Source organism: Mizuhopecten yessoensis, unplaced genomic scaffold (genome assembly GCF_002113885.1).
Source record: "Mizuhopecten yessoensis strain PY_sf001 unplaced genomic scaffold, ASM211388v2 scaffold8989, whole genome shotgun sequence".
NCBI classification, from domain to species: domain Eukaryota; kingdom Metazoa; phylum Mollusca; class Bivalvia; order Pectinida; family Pectinidae; genus Mizuhopecten; species Mizuhopecten yessoensis.
The window spans coordinates 327,788-347,069 of record NW_018407823.1 but is presented as its reverse complement, the minus strand read 5'-3'; the positions used below and the strand labels follow the sequence as shown (position 1 = coordinate 347,069).

Here is a 19,282-nt window from a genome sequence, read left to right as displayed (position 1 = left end):
GTTGCCTAGGAAGCACAAATTGATGAGCATTTTACCTTAATGTTGCCGTTCTGTTTGCTGTGTGATATTCAGTCATGTAAAATGTGACAGAGGAAGTTCAACAACATCATTCTTTTTCCCCAACAAAGCATCTACATTGAATCATTATAAACAAGCACACATAATATTTTTTGAAATTTTTGATAAAGTCAATCTGAATTTTACTTTTCTTATTGAGATATACAGATAAACACAAAATTTGTTTTAAGCAGGATTTATTTTTCACACTTTTATCGGCTCATACACTCATTCATAGATAAGAAACTTTGTAACTAAGTATAATTTTAATACATATGATTCAATTATATATATATATATAGGTAGAAAGATTAGATACGTCAATCTAAGACATTCCATTAACAGCTTCAACATTAGAAAAAACTTTGACTTGTGTAACTATGGTTACCTTTGACGAGGTCTACGGAGATATAATTTGACTTGTGTAACTATGGTTACCTTTGATGAGGTCTACTGGGATAAAGTTTTACTTGTGTAACTATGGTTACCTTTGACGAAGTCTACTGGGATAAAGTTTGACTTGTGTAACTATGGTTACCTTTGACAAGGTCTACGGAGATATAATTTGACTTGTGTAACTATGGTTACCTTTTACGAGGTCTACTGGGATAAAGTTTGCCTTGTGTAACTATGGTTACCTTTGACGAGGTCTACTGGGATAAAGTTCGACTTGTGTAACTATGGTTACCTTTTAAGAGGTCTACTGGGATAAAGTTCGACTTGTGTAACTATGGTTACCTTTGACAAGGTCTACGGAGATATAATTTGACTTGTGTAACTATGGTTACCTTTGATGAGGTCTACTGGGATAAAGTTTTACTTGTGTAACTATGGTTACCTTTGACGAGGTCTACGGGGAAAACATCCATCTTTTCCACCCGTTTTTCCAGTTCATATTCAGCAGACGCTGCTACTGGGTCTACATCCTCATTTCGCCGATCATACTCCTCCGTCGAAAATGTCGGGAACACCTTTAATCAACAACAACAAATGTCCGTAACTCCTCATTAAACAAACATAAATCATCCCGTTTTCAGTTAAAAAAACATTTTGAAAATTTTATGAAATTCTTTTCATATTAAAGTTCTGATCGAAATTGCCATAAGGTGTTACAATGATTGGGAATAGCGCCAGTTGGTTGTTTTCATAACCATACATTGAAAGCAGGCCGCATTTCTCAGACAGTTCAAGAAGAATATAAATACTAAATTTTCAAGGGAAACTGTTTTATCTTGTTAATTTAAACAACTGAGAAATCTCAAAAAGATAGAATGATGGGATAGATGATAGATTGAAATATAATATTTGAATAATTCCAGCTTTCATTTTCCCAAAATACCCTGAAAAGTGACCCTCCACAGTTATACAGCTTGTAGGACATCCATACTGACCATTATTGGGCCTTTACTAAATCGTATCTTTGAAGGTTTGTGATAGTCAACGTCATCATAGCCGTCATCAGACTCGCTCGCATTGCCGCTACTTAATCCCGGGATCTCGATGTAATCTACAATCTCATCAGTAGAATACTCCTCTGTTAAAAGAAATAGAAAAGAAAATCATTTGATAAGAAAATTTTGACTATTAAATCCACGACTAGTTTGACTTGTTATTAAATCCACGACTAGTTTGACTTGTTATTAAATCCACGACTAGTTTGACTAGTTATTAAATCCACGACTAGTTTGACTAGATATTAAATCTGCGTCTTGATTATGTTTTTTTCTGAGAGACAATTTTGTTGTTACAGAACCTAAAAACATTGTGCTACTGGTTTCCTCACTCAAAATAACTCTCGAAAATGCCGAAGGCTAATGGCGAGGCTCTTATAAATTTGTGTGTTAATTTACAGGAAAAGGTTCTATTTTCCCCTTTATTCCCAAAAACAGAGTTTCTCCCCCTTACCTCCAATCAAAATGGAGTCTGGTTCCTCATGGCCGTCGCCAGCTTCCCGCGGCGGAATGATGTCCTCACCTTCGTACTGGCTGTCTGATGTCTGGTCCTTTGTTTCCACGTAAACACCCCCACGGGATCTGCAATGTATCATAAGAAATATTTGGTGAAAACAAAACTGACATACAGTACTAGATACATTACGGTACAAACAAACACAGAAATTGGGTGGACGAGTGGCACAGTGGATAACGCAGTCGATAGCACAAACTCCTTTCAACAAGATGGCTTGGCATGAAAATGTACGGGGTCACCCTTGACCCAACTATGTTGATTTACATCTAGTGCTCAAGTTTCCTCCCATATTAAGAACCTCTGCAACCTTTCATCAGGGCAAACAGGATTGATTAACATAAACTGTTAAAACTCATTTCATATTTGTTGTAAAAATAATAAATTTTGTTTATTAAAAGAATACTTTTTCTAGTTTGGTCAGGTAACAAAACAATAAATAAAGTTGATCATTTATCACTAGAAGAACTAACACAGGTTATAACACTACCTTAACTAGGAGAACTACGGTACAAATTACCACAGGTAACACAACCTTCACTAGCAGAACTACGGTACAAATTACCACAGGTAACTCATAACCTTCCCTAGGAGAGCTACGGTACAAATTACCACAGGTAACTCATAACCTTCACTAGGAGAACTACGGTACAAATTACCACAGGTAACACACTACCTTCACTAGGAGAACTACGATACAAATTACCACAGGTAACATAATCTTCACTAGCTGAACTATGGTACAAACTAAACTCACTAACTTCACTAGGAGAACTACGGTACAAATTACCACAGGTAACATAATCTTCACTAGCTGAACTATGGTACAAACTAAACTCACTACCTTCACTAGGAGAACTACGGTACAAATTACCACAGGTAACACAATCTTCACTAGCAGAACTACTGTACAAATTACCACAGGTAACTCATAACCTTCACTAGGAGAACTACGGTACAAATTACCACAGGTAACTCATAACCTTCACTAGGAGAACAACTGTACAAATTACCACAGGTAACATAACCTTCACTAGCAGAACTACGGTACAAATTACCACAGGTAACTCATAACCTTCCCTAGGAGAACTACTGAACTAATTTTACCACAGGTACTACACTACCTTCACTAGGAGAACTACGGTACAAATTACCACAGGTAACACACTACCTTCACTAGGTCGAGAACTACAGTACAAATTACCACAGGTAACTCATAACCTTCACTAGGAGAACTACGGTACAAACTAAACTCACTACCTTCACAAGGAGAACTACGGTACAAATTACCACAGGTAACACACTACCTTCACTAGGTCGAGAACTACAGTACAAATTACCACAGGTAACTCATAACCTTCACTAGGAGAACAACTGTACAAATTACCACAGGTAACATAACCTTCACTAGGAGAGCTACGGTACAAATTACCACAGGTAACATAACCTTCACCAGGAGAACTACGGTACAAATTACCACAGGTAACACACTACCTTCACTAGGAGAACTACGGTACAAATTACCACAGGTGACACAACCTTCACTAGGAAAACTACGGTACAAACTAACACACTTCCTTCACTAGGAGAACTACGGTACAAATTACCACAGGTAACACAACCTTCACTAGGAGAACTACGATACAAATAACCACATGTAACTCATAACCTTCACTAGGAGAACTACGGTACAAACTAAACACACTACCTTCACAAGGAGAACTACGGTACAAATTACCGAGGGTACTATCCGACACCTGCGCAGAGAAGCCATTTGTAGATCTGTATGGTAAAGATATAGATTGGAATTGTATTGTTTTATTGCCTCTACACATGTACAAACAGCTGGGTACACTGTCCAGTTACAGGTTATACAATCTAGTACACTGCTGGGTACACTGTCCAGTTACAGGCTATATGATCTAGTACACTGCTTGGTACATTGTGCAGTTACAGGCTATATGATCTAGTACACTGCTGGGTACACTGTCCAGTTACAGGCTATACGATCTAGTACACTGCTGGGCACACTGTCCAGATACAGGCTTTACGATCTAGTACACTGCTTGGTACACTGTCCAGTTACAGGCTATATGATCTAGTCCACTGCTGGGTACACTGTCCAGTTACAGGCTATACAATCTATTACACTGCTGGGTACACTGTCCAGTTACAGGCTATACAATCTATTACACTGCTGGGTACACTGTCCAGTTACAGGCTATACAATCTAGGACACTGCTGGGTACACTGTCCAGTTACAGGCTATATGATCTAGTACACTGTTGGGTACACTGTCCAGTTACAAGCTATATGATCTAGTACACTGCTTGGTACACTGTCCAGATACAGGCTATACGATCTAGTACACTGCTGGGCACACTGTCCAGTTACAGGCTATATGATCTAGTACACTGTTGGGTACACTGTCCAGTTACAAGCTATATGGTCTAGTACACTGCTTGGTACACTGTCCAGATACAGGCTATACGATCCAGTACACTGCTGGGCACACTGTCCAGTTACAGGCTATACGATCTAGTACACTGCTGGGAACACTGTCCGGTTACAGGCTATACGATCTAGTACACTGCTGGGAACACTGTCCGGTTACAGGCTATACGATCTAGTACACTGCTGTGTACACTGTCCAGTTACAGGCTATACGATCTAGTACATTGCTGGGCACACTGTCCAGTTACAGGATATACGATCTAGTACACTGCTGGGCACACTGTCAAGTTACAGGCTATACGATCTAGTACACTGCTGGGTACACTGTCCAGTTACAGGCTATATGATCTAGTACACTGCTTGGCACACTGTCCAGTTACAGGCTATATGATCTAGTACACTGCTTGGCACACTGTCCAGTTACAGGCTATACGATCTTGTACACTGCTGGGCACACTGTCCATTTACAGGCTATACGATCGAGTACACTGCTGGGCACACTGTCCAGTTACAGGATATACGATCTAGTACACTGCTGGGCACACTGTCCGGTTACAGGCTATACGAGCTAGTACACTGCTGGGTACACTGTCCAGTTACAGGCTATACCACCTAGTACACTGCTGGGTACACTGTCCAGTTACAGGCTATACCATCTAGTACACTGCTGGGTACACTGTCCAGTTACAGGCTATACAATCTAGTACACTGCTGGGCACACTGTCCAGTTACAGGCTATACGATCGAGTACACTGCTGGGCACACTGTCCAGTTACAGGCTATACCATCTAGTACACTGCTGGGTACACTGTCCAGTTACAGGCTATATGATCTAGTACACTGCTGGGCACACTGTCCAGATACAGGCTATACGATCTAGTACACTGCTGGGCACACTTTCCAGTTACAGGCTATACGATCTAGTACACTGCTGGGCACACTGTCCATTTACAGGCTATACGATCTAGTACAATGCTGGGCACACTGTCCAGTTACAGGCTATACGATCTAGTACACTGCTGGGCACACCGTCCAGTTACAGGCTATACGAGCTAGTACACTGCTGGGCACACAGTCCAGTTACAGGCTATAAGATCTAGTCCACTGCTGGGCACACTGTCCATTTACATGCTATACGATCTAGTACACTGCTAGGCACACTGTCCATTTACAGGCTATACAATCTAGTACACTGCTGGGTACCCTGTCCAGTTACAGGGTTTATGATCTAGTACACTGCTGAGTCCACAGTCCAGTTACAGGCTATAAGATCTAGTCCACTGCTGGGCACACTGTCCAGTGACAGGCTATACGATCTAGTACTCTGCTGGGTACACTGTCCAGTTAACGGCTATACGATCTCGTATTTGGTCATCTGTATGGTAAAGATAGAGATTGGAATTGTATTGTTTTATTGACTCTACACAAGTACAAACAGCTGGGTACACTGTCCAGTTACAGGGTTTATGATCTAGTACACTGCTGGGTACGCTGTCCAGTTACAGGCTATACGCTCTAGTACACTGCTGGGTACACTGTTCAGTTACAGGGTTTATGATCTAGTACACTGCTGAGTCCACAGTCCAGTTACAGGCTATACGAGCTAGTACACTGCTGGGCACACCGTCCAGTTACAGGCTATACGAGCTAGTACACTGCTGGGCACACTGTCCAGATACAGGCTATACGATCTAGTACACTGCTGGGTACACTGTCCAGTTACAGGCTATACGATCTAGTACATTGCTGGGCACACTGTCCAGTTACAGGCTATACGATCTAGTACACTGCTTGGTACACAGTCCAATTACAGGCTATACGATCTAGTACACTGCTGGGTACACTGTCCAGTTACAGGCTATACGATCTAGTACACTGCTGGGCACAATGTCCAGTTACAGGTTATATGATCTAGTACACTGCTGGGTACACAGTCCAGTTACAGGCTATACGATCTAGTACACTGCTGGGTACACTGTCCAGTTACAGGCTATATGATCTAGTACACTGCTGGGTACACTGTCCAGTTACAGGCTTTACGATCTAGTACACTGCTGGGTACACTGTCCAGTTACAGGCTTTACGATCTAGTACACTGCTGGGTTCACTGTCCAGTTACAGGCTATACGATCTAGTACACTGCTTGGTACACAGCCCAATTACAGGCTATACGATCTAGTACACTGCTGGGTAAACTGTCCAGTTACAGGCTATATGATCTAGTACACTGCTGGGTACACTGTCCAGTTACAGGCTAGACGATCTAGTACACTGCTTGGTACACAGTCCAATTACAGGCTATACAATCTAGTACACTGCTGGGTACACTGTCCAGTTACAGTCTATACGATCTAGTACACTGCTTGGTACACAGTCCAGTTACAGGCTATACGATCTAGTACACTGCTGGGCACAATGTCCAGTTACAGGTTATATGATCTAGTAGACTGCTGGGTACACAGTCCAGTTACAGGCTATACGATCAAGTACATTGCTGGGCACACTGTCCAGTTACAGGCTATACGATCTAGTACACTACTGGTTACACTGTCCAGTTACAGGCTATACGATGGACGAGTGTTGTTGTCAAACCCTATTAATCACAACTTAATTAAAATTTCTTTTTACATTTATTTCAGCACTTTGAAATGTTCTGCAAGTATTTCTAATTTTCCTGAGCTAGTAATACAGGCTATATGATCTAGTTTCTAGAGTGTGTGTATACTTTGACATGGTGGTAATATAACTGTTTTTATGGCCTGTCTGTAGATACACAACTCATTCACAAGGGAACAAGTATGACATAACTTTCACTATAATCCAATTTAACGACTTTTTAATGTATACCTAAAGGAAAATTTCATGACCAAGACTCAGTCATTCTATTAAAACCATACAGTCAAACCTTGATATAATGCCCCTTGTCTATATATACAGTCAAACCTCAATATAATACCCCTCAATTATATATACAGTAAAACCTCTTTATAATGCCCCTCATTTATATATACAGTAAAACCTCTCTATAATGCCCCTCGTTGATATATACAGTTAAACCTTGATATAATGCCCCTCATTTATATATACAGTAAAACCTCTCTATAATGCCCCTCGTTTATATACAGTAAAACCTCTCTATAATGCCTCTCGTTTATATACAGTAAAACCTCTCTATAATGCCCCTTGTTTATATATACAGTAAAACCTCTCTATAATGCCCCTTGTTTATATATACAGTAAAACCTCTCTAAATGCCCCTCCTTTTGTCATTTGCCACCTTGTTTACTGCCAACATCTTTCAAAGTCCCTTTTATCGTTTTCTTGAGACTTCCTTTATACATTTCCTTCAATTTACCGCTAAACCTCTTTTTAATGCCAAATTTTTCTGGATAAGTGGTGGCTTTATAACAAGGTTTTACTGTATATAAATATTTCTGGCTGAGAAGAGGTCGGTCTCTAAACTTGGATTCTATTAATGACAGTCAAGTGTACATACACAACACATAGCCATAGTTGACTACACTGGAACATGATTGATCTTTTCAAAATTCCTCTTCCTTGTAGCTGCTACTTATCCTATCCACTGCAGCGGCTTCTCTAAATCAACAGGGTTTGGCACAGATCCCCCCACCCCCCTTTATTGAGGTCCCGTATACAAATCAACTCACCCCAAAAACAGGTGGATAGTAGAAATACGTAAACTGAATTTTAGGGGAATTTCCTGGTAAATTTGCAGCAAATGTAAGATTTTTCCTTTAAATCTAAAAATGATTTTCCATGAAAAACTTGTTTTGGTTAAGATTCTTTCATCATCTTTACATATCACCTTAGATATATACATCATTTTATAGAAATTATCAAAAGGGAGGTAATCCAGCATTGAAACAAGCCTGTACGGAAATAACAAGGGTCCTACTTCAAAAGTCTTCACAAAAAGGAAAGAACTTTGCTGACGGATAATCAGCAACAGGAAGTGAAATATTATCATTTCCTACGTAGAAGTACCAATTTACACTGAGCGCTTCCTGTGTGAGAACTGACCAATCACATGCGTCGTTATAAGTGTTATGCAGCTACTGCGTGTGCCACTCAACACATCAGTAATGTAACACACTTGTGTACTAATACAGATATTTAATTACCGTGAGTTACTTTTTCGACAACAGACTTGCTTAAGTTATATTCTTTCAAAGAGATTTTTTTTCAGAGAGTAATTTTCTAGAAAATCTATGGCATGAATCAATAGTGAATACCCCCTTTGGATGCTTGTTGTTGTTTTTTGCTGTGTTTAACATCCTTTTAACAACTGTGGTAATTTAAGGACGCGCCAGGTTTTGGTGCTGGAAGAAAAAACCAAGGTGCTCGCAGAAAAACCACGGACCTGAAGCCAGTACTTGCATGCCCAACTGCCCCAAGTAGGCCTCCAACCCGTGACCCAGTGGTGGAGGGCTAACTGCCCCAAGTAGGTCTCCAACCCGTGACCTAGTGGTGGAGGGCTAGTGATTATTGATGGTCAGACACCGCCACTCTATACAAGTAACAGGGACTAAAACTGAGAGTGACAGTCTTACTTGTTATCTATATCCCTCCTAGCTACCCCGTGGACTTTCGGTTGTTGTAATAGACTTATACTAATTACAGTTTACATTGAAAAACGGAAGATGTACCTAGGACCTATGTGTACACCTGTATGACGAGTTTATCACTGAAAATTGATTCCAGCATATACCTGCTCAAACCTAAACGGGGGACGAGTTATAATGACTTCCATAAAGTGGATGTTATAAATCCATGCAATCACATGGAGCTCCAAACGGGTATTGTAATATAAGTATGTGGTAAGTAATTATATGACGTATTATATATAAGGTTAGCATATCATTCTGTATCTTATAGAACTCTTCAAGGGATAACTAAGTCAAACTAGTATATTTTCTTCAATGCATCCTACCGGTGTAGTTTATACCAGTCCCAGGGACTTGAGTTTACCCTCCCCGGACCCCATCCCCAATCAGTGTTTGTACTTATGCTTATGCAGAAAGTCCCACAGCCTGTACAATGTTTATAAACAAGTAACCAGGAACACACTTCAAAGTCTAGTTCCGTAATATCTACAGTGAACAGAGGTAAGAGGAGTGACATGATCATGGTGTAGCCCCACTGGAAAAATGCCCATGTCATTTTCATTACGTGTCAAACAATGCTTGTATGTTTATCATCCTCGCTATCATCCATCTATAAAAGTTGTTGTTGTTTCAGGTACATAATGTCTAGGTCTACTGCTACATTACTCAACAGTTTTACTCCTCAAACAGCAGGGAGCTCAAGGCTCTATTATAACTTTACATTTTCACTCCTCACACAAAGGAGAGCTCAAGGCTCTATTATAACTTTACATTTTCACTCCTCACACAAAGGAGAGCTCAAGGCTCTATTATGACTTTACATTTTCACTCCTGTACACAGACCTAGCTATACAGTATACTGGCCTAACTATACAGTACACAGACCTAGCTATACAGTATACTGGCCTAGCTATACAGTACACAGGCCTAGCTATACAGAATACTGGCCTAACTATACAGTATACTGGTCTAGCTATACAGTACACAGACATAGCTATACAGTATACTGGCCTAGCTATACAGTACACAGACCTAAGTTACAGTACACAGACCTAGCTATACAGGACACAGACCTAGTTACAGTACACAGACCTAGCTATACAGTATACTGGCCGAGCTATACAGTACACTCCCCTATCTATACAGTACACAGACATAGCTATACAGTATACTCGCCTAGCTATACAGTCCACAAGTCTCACTATACAGGACACAGCCCTAGTTACAGTACACAGACATAGCTATACAGTACACAAACCTAGCTATACAGTATTCTGGCCTAGCTATACGGTATACTGGCCTAGCTTTACATTACACAGACCTAGCTCTACAGTATACTGGCCTAGCTATACAGTACACAGACCTAGCTATACAGTACACAGACCAAGCTATACAGTACACAGACCTAGCTATACAGTACACAAGTCTCACTATACAGGACACAGGCCTAGCTATACAGTACACAAGCCTCACTATACAGGACACAGACCTAGTTACAGTACACAGACCTAGCTATACAGTACACAAACCTCACTAATAATACAGGACACAGACCTAGTTACAGTACACAGACCTAGTTACAGTACACAAGCCTCACTATACAGTACACAAGCCTCACTATACAGGACACAGGCCTAGCTATACAGTACACAAACCTAACTAATAATACAGGACACAGACCTATTTACAGTACACAGACTTAGCTATACAGTACACAAGTCTCACTATACAGGGCACAGACCTAGTCACAGTACACAGACCTAGCTATACAGTACACAAGCCTCACTATACAGGGCACAGACCTAGTTACAGTACACAGACCTAGCTATACAGTACACAGACCTAGTTATACAGTACACAAGCCTCACTATACAGTACACAGACCTAGCTATACAGTACACAGACCTAGCTATACAGTACAAAAGCCTCACTATACAGGACACAGCCCTAGTTACAGAACACAAGCCTCACTATACAGGGCACAGACCTAGTAACAGTACACAGACCTAGCTATACAGTACAAAAGCCTCACTATACAGTACACAGACCTAGTTACAGAACACAGACCTAGCTATACAGTACACAAGGCTCACTATACAGGGCACAGACCTAGTTACAGTAAACAGACCTAGCTATACAGTACACAAGCCTCACTATACAGTACACAGGCCTAGCTATACATCACACAGGCCTAGCTTAAAGTACAGTGTAGATTGACGTTTCTCTGGTATGGTACCCTAGCATCATTACATTTCTCAGTGTAGATTTATATTTCTCTGGTAGAAAACTCTGACTTATCAGCAGGACACACATCTATCCACGGCTTTGATAACTAAATATATTATCTTTCAGTCAAGTTCCACTAAAATCTATCAACAATAGACCCAGTAGAAATGAGTAGGTGAGCACAAAACAAAAGCTTGGTGTTCTCCAACATGTGTTTTTCATTTCTTGTTAAAAGCCAAAACAGCTTTCATTGTAAGCCCAGACGAGTAAAAAGAGTCTCTATGTTCATATCTATGTAAGAAGTAAGTAGAAGTCAGGCTATTTCATCCCTGATAAAAAGTAGAAACCAGAAACTGGTTGTTCCTGAAAAGTCTGAACAGCTTCCATAGATTTTTCTAAATATTAAGAACAGGACGTTTTTTTCACAGATGCAGATACATTTTTTGTTTTTGTAAAGTGAAAATTATATTTCAAAATGCAGAAGTGAGTTAATTTTGATATAATCATGTTAAATTTATCTACGAGGAAACCCCCAATACCATAATGAAACATGAAGGTAATGTGACTTGAGTATAACTGAAGACCGAATGTGTATGTACAAACAGAGGCAAAAAAAAACAGGGCAAAAACACAAACACCAGACATATGGTCTTTATTGCAGAGAGTTACAGGCCCACCTATAGCTGAGACAGATGGCACGTTTTTGGCTCCCCACATGTTCCCAGTTTACATATATATAAACAGCCAACACATGCAGAATGTTACCAATTCAAACTTTGAATATGTCGGATCTTCTGAAAATATTTTAATGTTTTCACTGTGGCATTCTTTGTACATTTCAGCAAGCTTTAAATTCAGTAATTGTGAAATCTGTCTTTGTACATTTCAGCAAGCTTTAAATTCAGTTATTGTGAAATCTGTCTTTGTACATTTCAGCAAGCTTTAAATTCAGTTATTGTGAAATCTGTCTTTGTACATTTCAGCAAGCTTTAAATTCAGAAATTGTGAAATCTGTCTATAAATACACGTCTGAAATCGTCTTTAGCGACATCAGAAAAACCCATCATCATGGACATCAAAGAGAACATATAGATCAGTTATCAAAACAGTGATCGGGTGTCAGTAAAGTCAGGATTACAAAACAGGAAAACAGTGATCGGGTGTCAGTAAAGTCAGAATTACAAAACAGGAAAACAGTGATCGGGTGTCAGTAAAGTCAGGATCACAAAACAGTAAAACACTGTTCGGGTTTCAGTAAAGTCAGGATTACAAAACAGTAAAACACTTATTGGGACCAGCCAACACATGCAGAATGTTACCAATTCAAACTCTGAATATGTCGGATCTTCTGAAAATATTTTAATGTTTTCACTGTGCATTCTTTGTACATTTCAGCAAGCTTTAAATTCAGTTATTGTGAAATCTGTCTTTGAACATTTCAGCAAGCTTTAAATTCAGTTATTGTGAAATCTGTCTTTGAACATTTCAGCAAGCTTTAAATTCAGAAATTGTGCAATCTGTCTATAAATACACGTCTGAAATCGTCTTTAGCGACATCAGAAAAACCCAGCATCATGGACATCAAAGAGAACATATAGATCAGTTATCAAAACAGTGATCGGGTGTCAGTAAAGTTAGGATCACAAAACAGTAAAACACTGTTCGGGTGGCAGTAAAGTCAGGATCACAAAACACTGATTGGGTGTCAGTAAAATCAGGATCTCAAAACTGTAAAACAGTGATCGGGGGTCAGTAAAGTCAGGGTCACAAAACAGTAAAACAGTGAGCGGGTGTCAGTAAAGTCAGGATCACAAAAAAGTAAAACAGTGATCGGGTGTCAGTAAAGTTAGGATCACAAAACAGTAAAACACTGTTCGGGTGGCAGTAAAGTCAGGATCACAAAACAGAAAAACAGTGATCGGGTGTCAGTAAAATCAGGATCACAAAACAGTAAAACAGAGATCGGGTGTCAGTAAAGTCAGGAACACAAAACAGTAAAACAGCGATCGGGGGTCAGTAAAGTCAGGATCACAAAAAAGTAAAACAGTGATCGGGTGGCAGTAAAGTCAGGATTACAAAACAGGAAAACAGTGATCGGGTGTCAGTAAAATCAGGATCACAAAACAGTAAAACACTGTTCGGGTGTCACTAAAGTCAGGATTACAAAACAGTAAAACACTTATTGGGACCAGCCAACACATGCAGAATGTTACCAATTCAAACTTTGAATATGTCGGATCTTCTGAAAATATTTTAATGTTTTCACTGTGGCATTCTTTGTACATTTCAGCAAGCTTTAAATTCAGTTATTGTGAAATCTGTCTTTGAACATTTCAGCAAGCTTTAAATTCAGTTATTGTGAAATCTGTCTTTGAACATTTCAGCAAGCTTTAAATTCAGTTATTGTGAAATCTGTCTTTGAACATTTCAGCAAGCTTTAAATTCAGAAATTGTGCAATCTGTCTATAAATACACGTCTGAAATCGTCTTTAGCGACATCAGACAAACCCATCATCATGGACATCAAAGAGAACATATAGATCAGTTATCAAAACAGTGATCGGGTGTCAGTAAAGTTAGGATCACAAAACAGTAAAACACTGTTCGGGTGTCACTAAAGTCAGGATTACAAAACAGTAAAAACACTGATCGGGTGTCAGTAAAGTCACGCTCACAAAACACTGATTGGGTGTCAGTAAAATCAGGATCACAAAACAGTAAAACACTGTTCGGGTTTCAGTAAAGTCAGGATTACAAAACAGTAGAAACACTGATCGGGTGTCAGTAAAGTCAGAATTACAAAAAAGGAAAACAGTGATCGGGTGTCAGTAAAATCAGGATCACAAAACTGTAAAACAGTGATCGGGTGTCAGCAAAGTCAGGATCATAAAACAGTAAAACAGTGATTGGGTGTCAGTAATGTCAGGATTACAAAAAAGAAAAACAGTGATCGGGTGGCAGTAAAGTCAGGATCACAAAACAGTAAAACAGCGATCGGGGGTCAGTAAAGTCAGGATCACAAAACAGAAAAACAGTGATCGGGTGTCAGTAAAATCAGGATCACAAAACTGTAAACCAGGGATCGGGTGTCAGTAAAGTCAGGAATACAAAAAAGTAAAACACTGATCGGGGGTCAGTAAAGTCAGAATTACAAAAAAGGAAAACAGTGATCGGGTGTCAGTGAAGTCAGGATCACAAAACAGTAAAACACTGTTCGGGTGGCAGTAAAGTCAGGATTACAAAACAGTAGAAACACTGATCGGGTGTCAGTAAAGTCAGGAATACAAAAAAGTAAAACACTGATCGGGGGTCAGTAAAGTCAGGGTCACAAAACAGTAAAACAGTGAGCGGGTGTCAGTAAAGTCAGGATCATAAAACAGTAAAACAGTGATTGGGTGTCAGTAAAGTCAGGATCAAAAAACAGTAAAACAGTGATTGGGTGTCAGTAAAGTCAGGATCACAAAACAGTAAAACACTGTTCGGGTGTCAGTAAAGTCAGGATTACAAAACAGTAAAAACACTGATCGGGTGTCAGTAAAGTCAGGATTACAAAACAGTAAAACACTTATTGGGTGTCAGTTAAAAAAATGTTGCATAAATTAAACATACTTACCAAATTGTTATGAGTTTACTTTCCCATTTTTTGTTCGATTCTTTTTACAAGTTCACACATAAATCACATAAAAAATAATCTTCACACTAAAATTCCACCGGAATATGCTAGGTCTCAGAAAGCCGTACCTTATAACAGGATCAAAATATCCATCAACTCTCCATTCCAAGATAATCATCCACAGATTGTTTTTGTAAGCTACAACTTCTAAATAAACTGATTACAGAAACATCCCGGACATTCCAGAATACACTGTTATTTCCTGTTTCACGAATATTACGATATCAAAATCAACAGATTTTAAAATTCATCAACATTCTATTCAATAATACAATTTTATGAAACGAATTATGACAACTGGGACGAATCCATTGAATGACTTATCCATGAATACATCCAAGGTTCTCTGGAACGTAACGGAAACTTCCCTATAGCTTCGACTATAGAACAAAAAATACTACAATGGTCATAATAGCGAGAAAACTCAGAAATCCATCAAAGTTTCGTCCCACGATGGTCTAGAACGTCTAGATGACCGATTTGAAAACCTTGGTTCTTCCTCCTCCTGTAAGACATGTGTAACCTTAACACTACGGATGATCAGAACTTAGGTCTGATGCTTGCTGGGGTACTTCAGACAGATTCCTCAATATCTTAATCTCCGAACATTTGTGGATGTTCTTCAAGAGGTGATTATAATACTTTAATATGTGTACAGACACTGCTGTGTTTATCAGTGTTATCTTGAGGGGCAGTAAACATGAAATCCTCCTCCCCAACCCTCCTCCCAAGTTGAGGGAACCTCCAGCACTGGCCTACATTGACATTGGGAGCAATCTAGATATTATCAGACCCACCACCAGTTTTAAGAAAAGAATCTCTCTGAAGCTAAATATATTTTTGGAGTTGAACTCTATGTCCAGGGTTATAGCAACAGAAAAATTCAATGATGCCTCGTCTTTCTTCCCATTATCATTAAGAACATTCTTCTTGCAGACACAGACATGTTCATTTTGAGAAATGACCCCCCNCCCCCCCTGCCATCATTCCCCCAACTCGAAAGAAACAAATTCCTGGTGATAACCATTAAGCTTACCCAATTTTTCTCCACCTTCTACATGGTCGACATTTTAGTACAAACTTACACCAATTCTTGAAACTCAAATCTAGGTTAAATTGAAGCTTAAAATATCAATCTAAAATATTCTTGTGAAAATACCAAGATAACATCTGACGCTTACTTACATGCGAGTTTGACGGTTTTTCTTGGCTTCAATGAGTGCGATGGTATGCTTGGTTGGTTTATCAATTATAATCATGATAGCGGGGTACAGGAGCCTCCTCCCTGGAGTTACCGAAATTTACCAGGGGAGGGGGAAGTTAGTATATCCCACCGTCTCTGTACACATACCACACATCAGTACAACAATATCAACACTCGAGTGTATCTCAAGGCACTCCGAGAGTCTTTAAACAGCCACAACATTCACACTTAAGAGTATCTTAAGATGCCGACAGAATCCTCAGGATTTGCCAACACTTAGCATCACAGAATATGACCAGATCCCCATACACCCCTTGTGTATACCATCCTTACTGTGTTCGTCGGAGTACGATAATGACGTCTTTCCCCGAGGGAATCTCTTTCTTGAGATGATAAAAACGAGAGAAGTGTCTGTTATCTATATTCTTCGAGTCCAAAGACATGAGCAATACAGCACATTATGTCAAGAAGCTGACTCTCTCCAACTGTTTATCCACCCAGGTCTGAAGCAATCCGTATCATATTTCTATTACAAATGTTTACATCGAGCCAAGATAACCCAGGAGTTACACGGCACACCTACAAAACACACTGGAAATTCCACTTGTGATAATTGGTCCAATTTTTACTCTCTTTTATTTCTAGACAGAAAGTTAAGGTTCCTGAACAACTGTCTGCTGTATAGTGGGAGCCGAGTTTGTATATGTATGGACGTATGGTTGTGTGTGTGTAGGCCAGCTACTCAAGTGTACAGGAAATATCATGGCAGCTGTACGTTTGGAGGCATGTGTACCTCTGATGCTATATAGCAGTGTTACACAGACACAAAACTTTACACACATTCACAAAACTTCATACAAAACTTTATACACATTCAACACACTTTATACACATTTACAAAACTTTACACACATACACCAAACTTTATACACATTTACAAAACTTTACACACATTCACCAAACTTTACACATTCACAAAATTTTACACACATACACCAAACATTATACACATTCACAAATCTTTACACACATTCACCCAACTTTACACAATTCACAAATCTTTACACACATTCACCCAACTTTACGCTCCTTCACAAAAGTTTACACAATTCACAAAACATCTTACATTCACAAAACATTACACATGTACAAAAAAACCTCCAAAAATACCAGCACAATTGTTGTATGATGATTTCTGAAAACATGACTTTAAATGATATATTCAAGACGTCAATAACAGATATATGACAATAACAAAAACATGACATTAACAGAAACATGATATTAACATATATATGACATTAACAGGAAATGTGGTACTAGGAAAAACGACATTAACAGATATATGACAATAACAGTTATATATATGACATTAACAGAAACATATGACAATAACAGAATTAATAGAAACATGACACTTAGTGAAATGATATCCATTAGAATCAAATGTAAGATATTTAATGAACAATCCTTCAACAGCAGAAGAAATTGGTAAAGTGGAAACTATTGTAAAAAAAAACAAGGAATCATACAAAGCTACAAAGCAACGTAACAATCTTGATATCAAAAATATTTTTCGTGAAATATCTTTCCCAGTAAAAGAATTCTAATTTTCCTTGACCCTGATAATATTCAGTAAAGAATGACAGAACCTTGAAGGAAATATTTTGTCAAGATAAAACCAGCCATTAATGCCATATCACAACATGTAGGGGAAAGTTTCAAAGCTCCAGTATCATAAAAACTTAATCTTATAAGATTTTACACAGTTGTTGTAAGGAATTACTCAACACCTGGGCCGACAATAACAACAGCTTTGTATTGTAAAACACAAAGGTGTGCCAAATGTCTTCCCGAAAGTCTATATATCTCAGCTTGAAAGTATTTTAACATTTGGCATCAGAGCAAGTTTGTTACATGCTGATCATTCCAAGATAGAAGCTTTCCCTTTAAGAATGATAGTTATATTATTCTGAAGTAAAACTAGTTTCATATTCTATTTCTCATCTTGAAATATCAACCAGATATTTAAAGTTTAAAATTTTGAAAGTTTGATATTAAACAAGAGGCCCAGAGGGCCTGTATCGCTCACCTGAATATTTAAGCAGTCATAGCAAAATATTCTCATTAAATATTATATTGCACTACAAATATCTCTCTCGCAAACTTTGTCGGCTCCATCTGTTGAAACTACCAGCCAAATATTATTATAAGATTGTATGCTTTTTGGATCTTAATTCTTCCGAAGTTGTTTGACATATTTTTCCCTGTGACCTTGTAAGTAGGTCAATGTCATTTTCCTTCTTAAACTTTGCTAGCTCTATCCCAAAAAGCTACCAGCCAAATCTTATGAATCCATTTCTTTTGGTTCTACAGAACAAATCCTTTGAAATGTTGTTGATCTCTGTGACCTTTAAAGAAGGTTGAGGTCATTTTCATTTGCAAACTTTGGTGAGCTCTATCCCAGGAAGCCTGTGACCAGGCAAATATTATAATGTTATGCCTTTCGATTATTCAGAAGTCATTTGATATTTTTGACATATCTGACCCCTGTGACCTTGAAAGTAAGTCAAGGTCATTTTCGTTCTAAACCTTTGTCAGGCTCCTATCAACGAAGCTTTCAGTCAAATATCATGGGTATATGCCTGTTCGTTCTTCAGAAAAAAATGTTTAAAGAAAAAGTTGACGGACGGACGATGGACGCCGCACCATGACATAAGCTCACCTGCCCGAAGCTAAAAATGAAATAAAAGATATTGTATTGAGAAAGATATACCCTGTACCCTGAACTAGTCAATTGACCCCCTGGGGGGGGGGGGGGGCCCTGTCCAGCCTCCCTGTACTCTGAACTAGTCAGTTGACCCTGGAGTCTAGCCTCTGTGTACAAGTCTACAGCCAGACTCTTACACAGATGCAACATAATCACATCATCTTCATTATTATACTAGGATCAGGCAGATGTTGGGTTACACTATCTACTGCTAGTTAAAGCTCCCAGCTGTACAAACAAAACCCAGGACGAGCTAGGTCTGTTGAGTCTCCAAATCTCCCTGATGATCTCTCTGGGGCAGACAGAGC

At 39.0% G+C, this 19,282-nt stretch overlaps 1 protein-coding gene across 5 annotated transcripts in view; it reads right to left on the bottom strand.

The window, feature by feature from the left end:
- The window catches only part of LOC110456969, an 84,041-nt gene that overhangs the window by 32,297 nt on the left and 32,462 nt on the right, over positions 1-19,282 (bottom strand). For all 5 annotated transcript variants that reach the window (XM_021508038.1, XM_021508041.1, XM_021508042.1 and 2 more), the window contains exons 3-5: positions 1,963-2,090; positions 1,449-1,591; positions 896-1,028 (exon numbers count right to left, since the gene is read on the bottom strand). In XM_021508038.1, the coding sequence (XP_021363713.1) occupies positions 896-1,028; positions 1,449-1,591; positions 1,963-2,090 (404 nt within the window). The remainder of the gene's footprint in view (positions 1-895; positions 1,029-1,448; positions 1,592-1,962; positions 2,091-19,282) is intronic.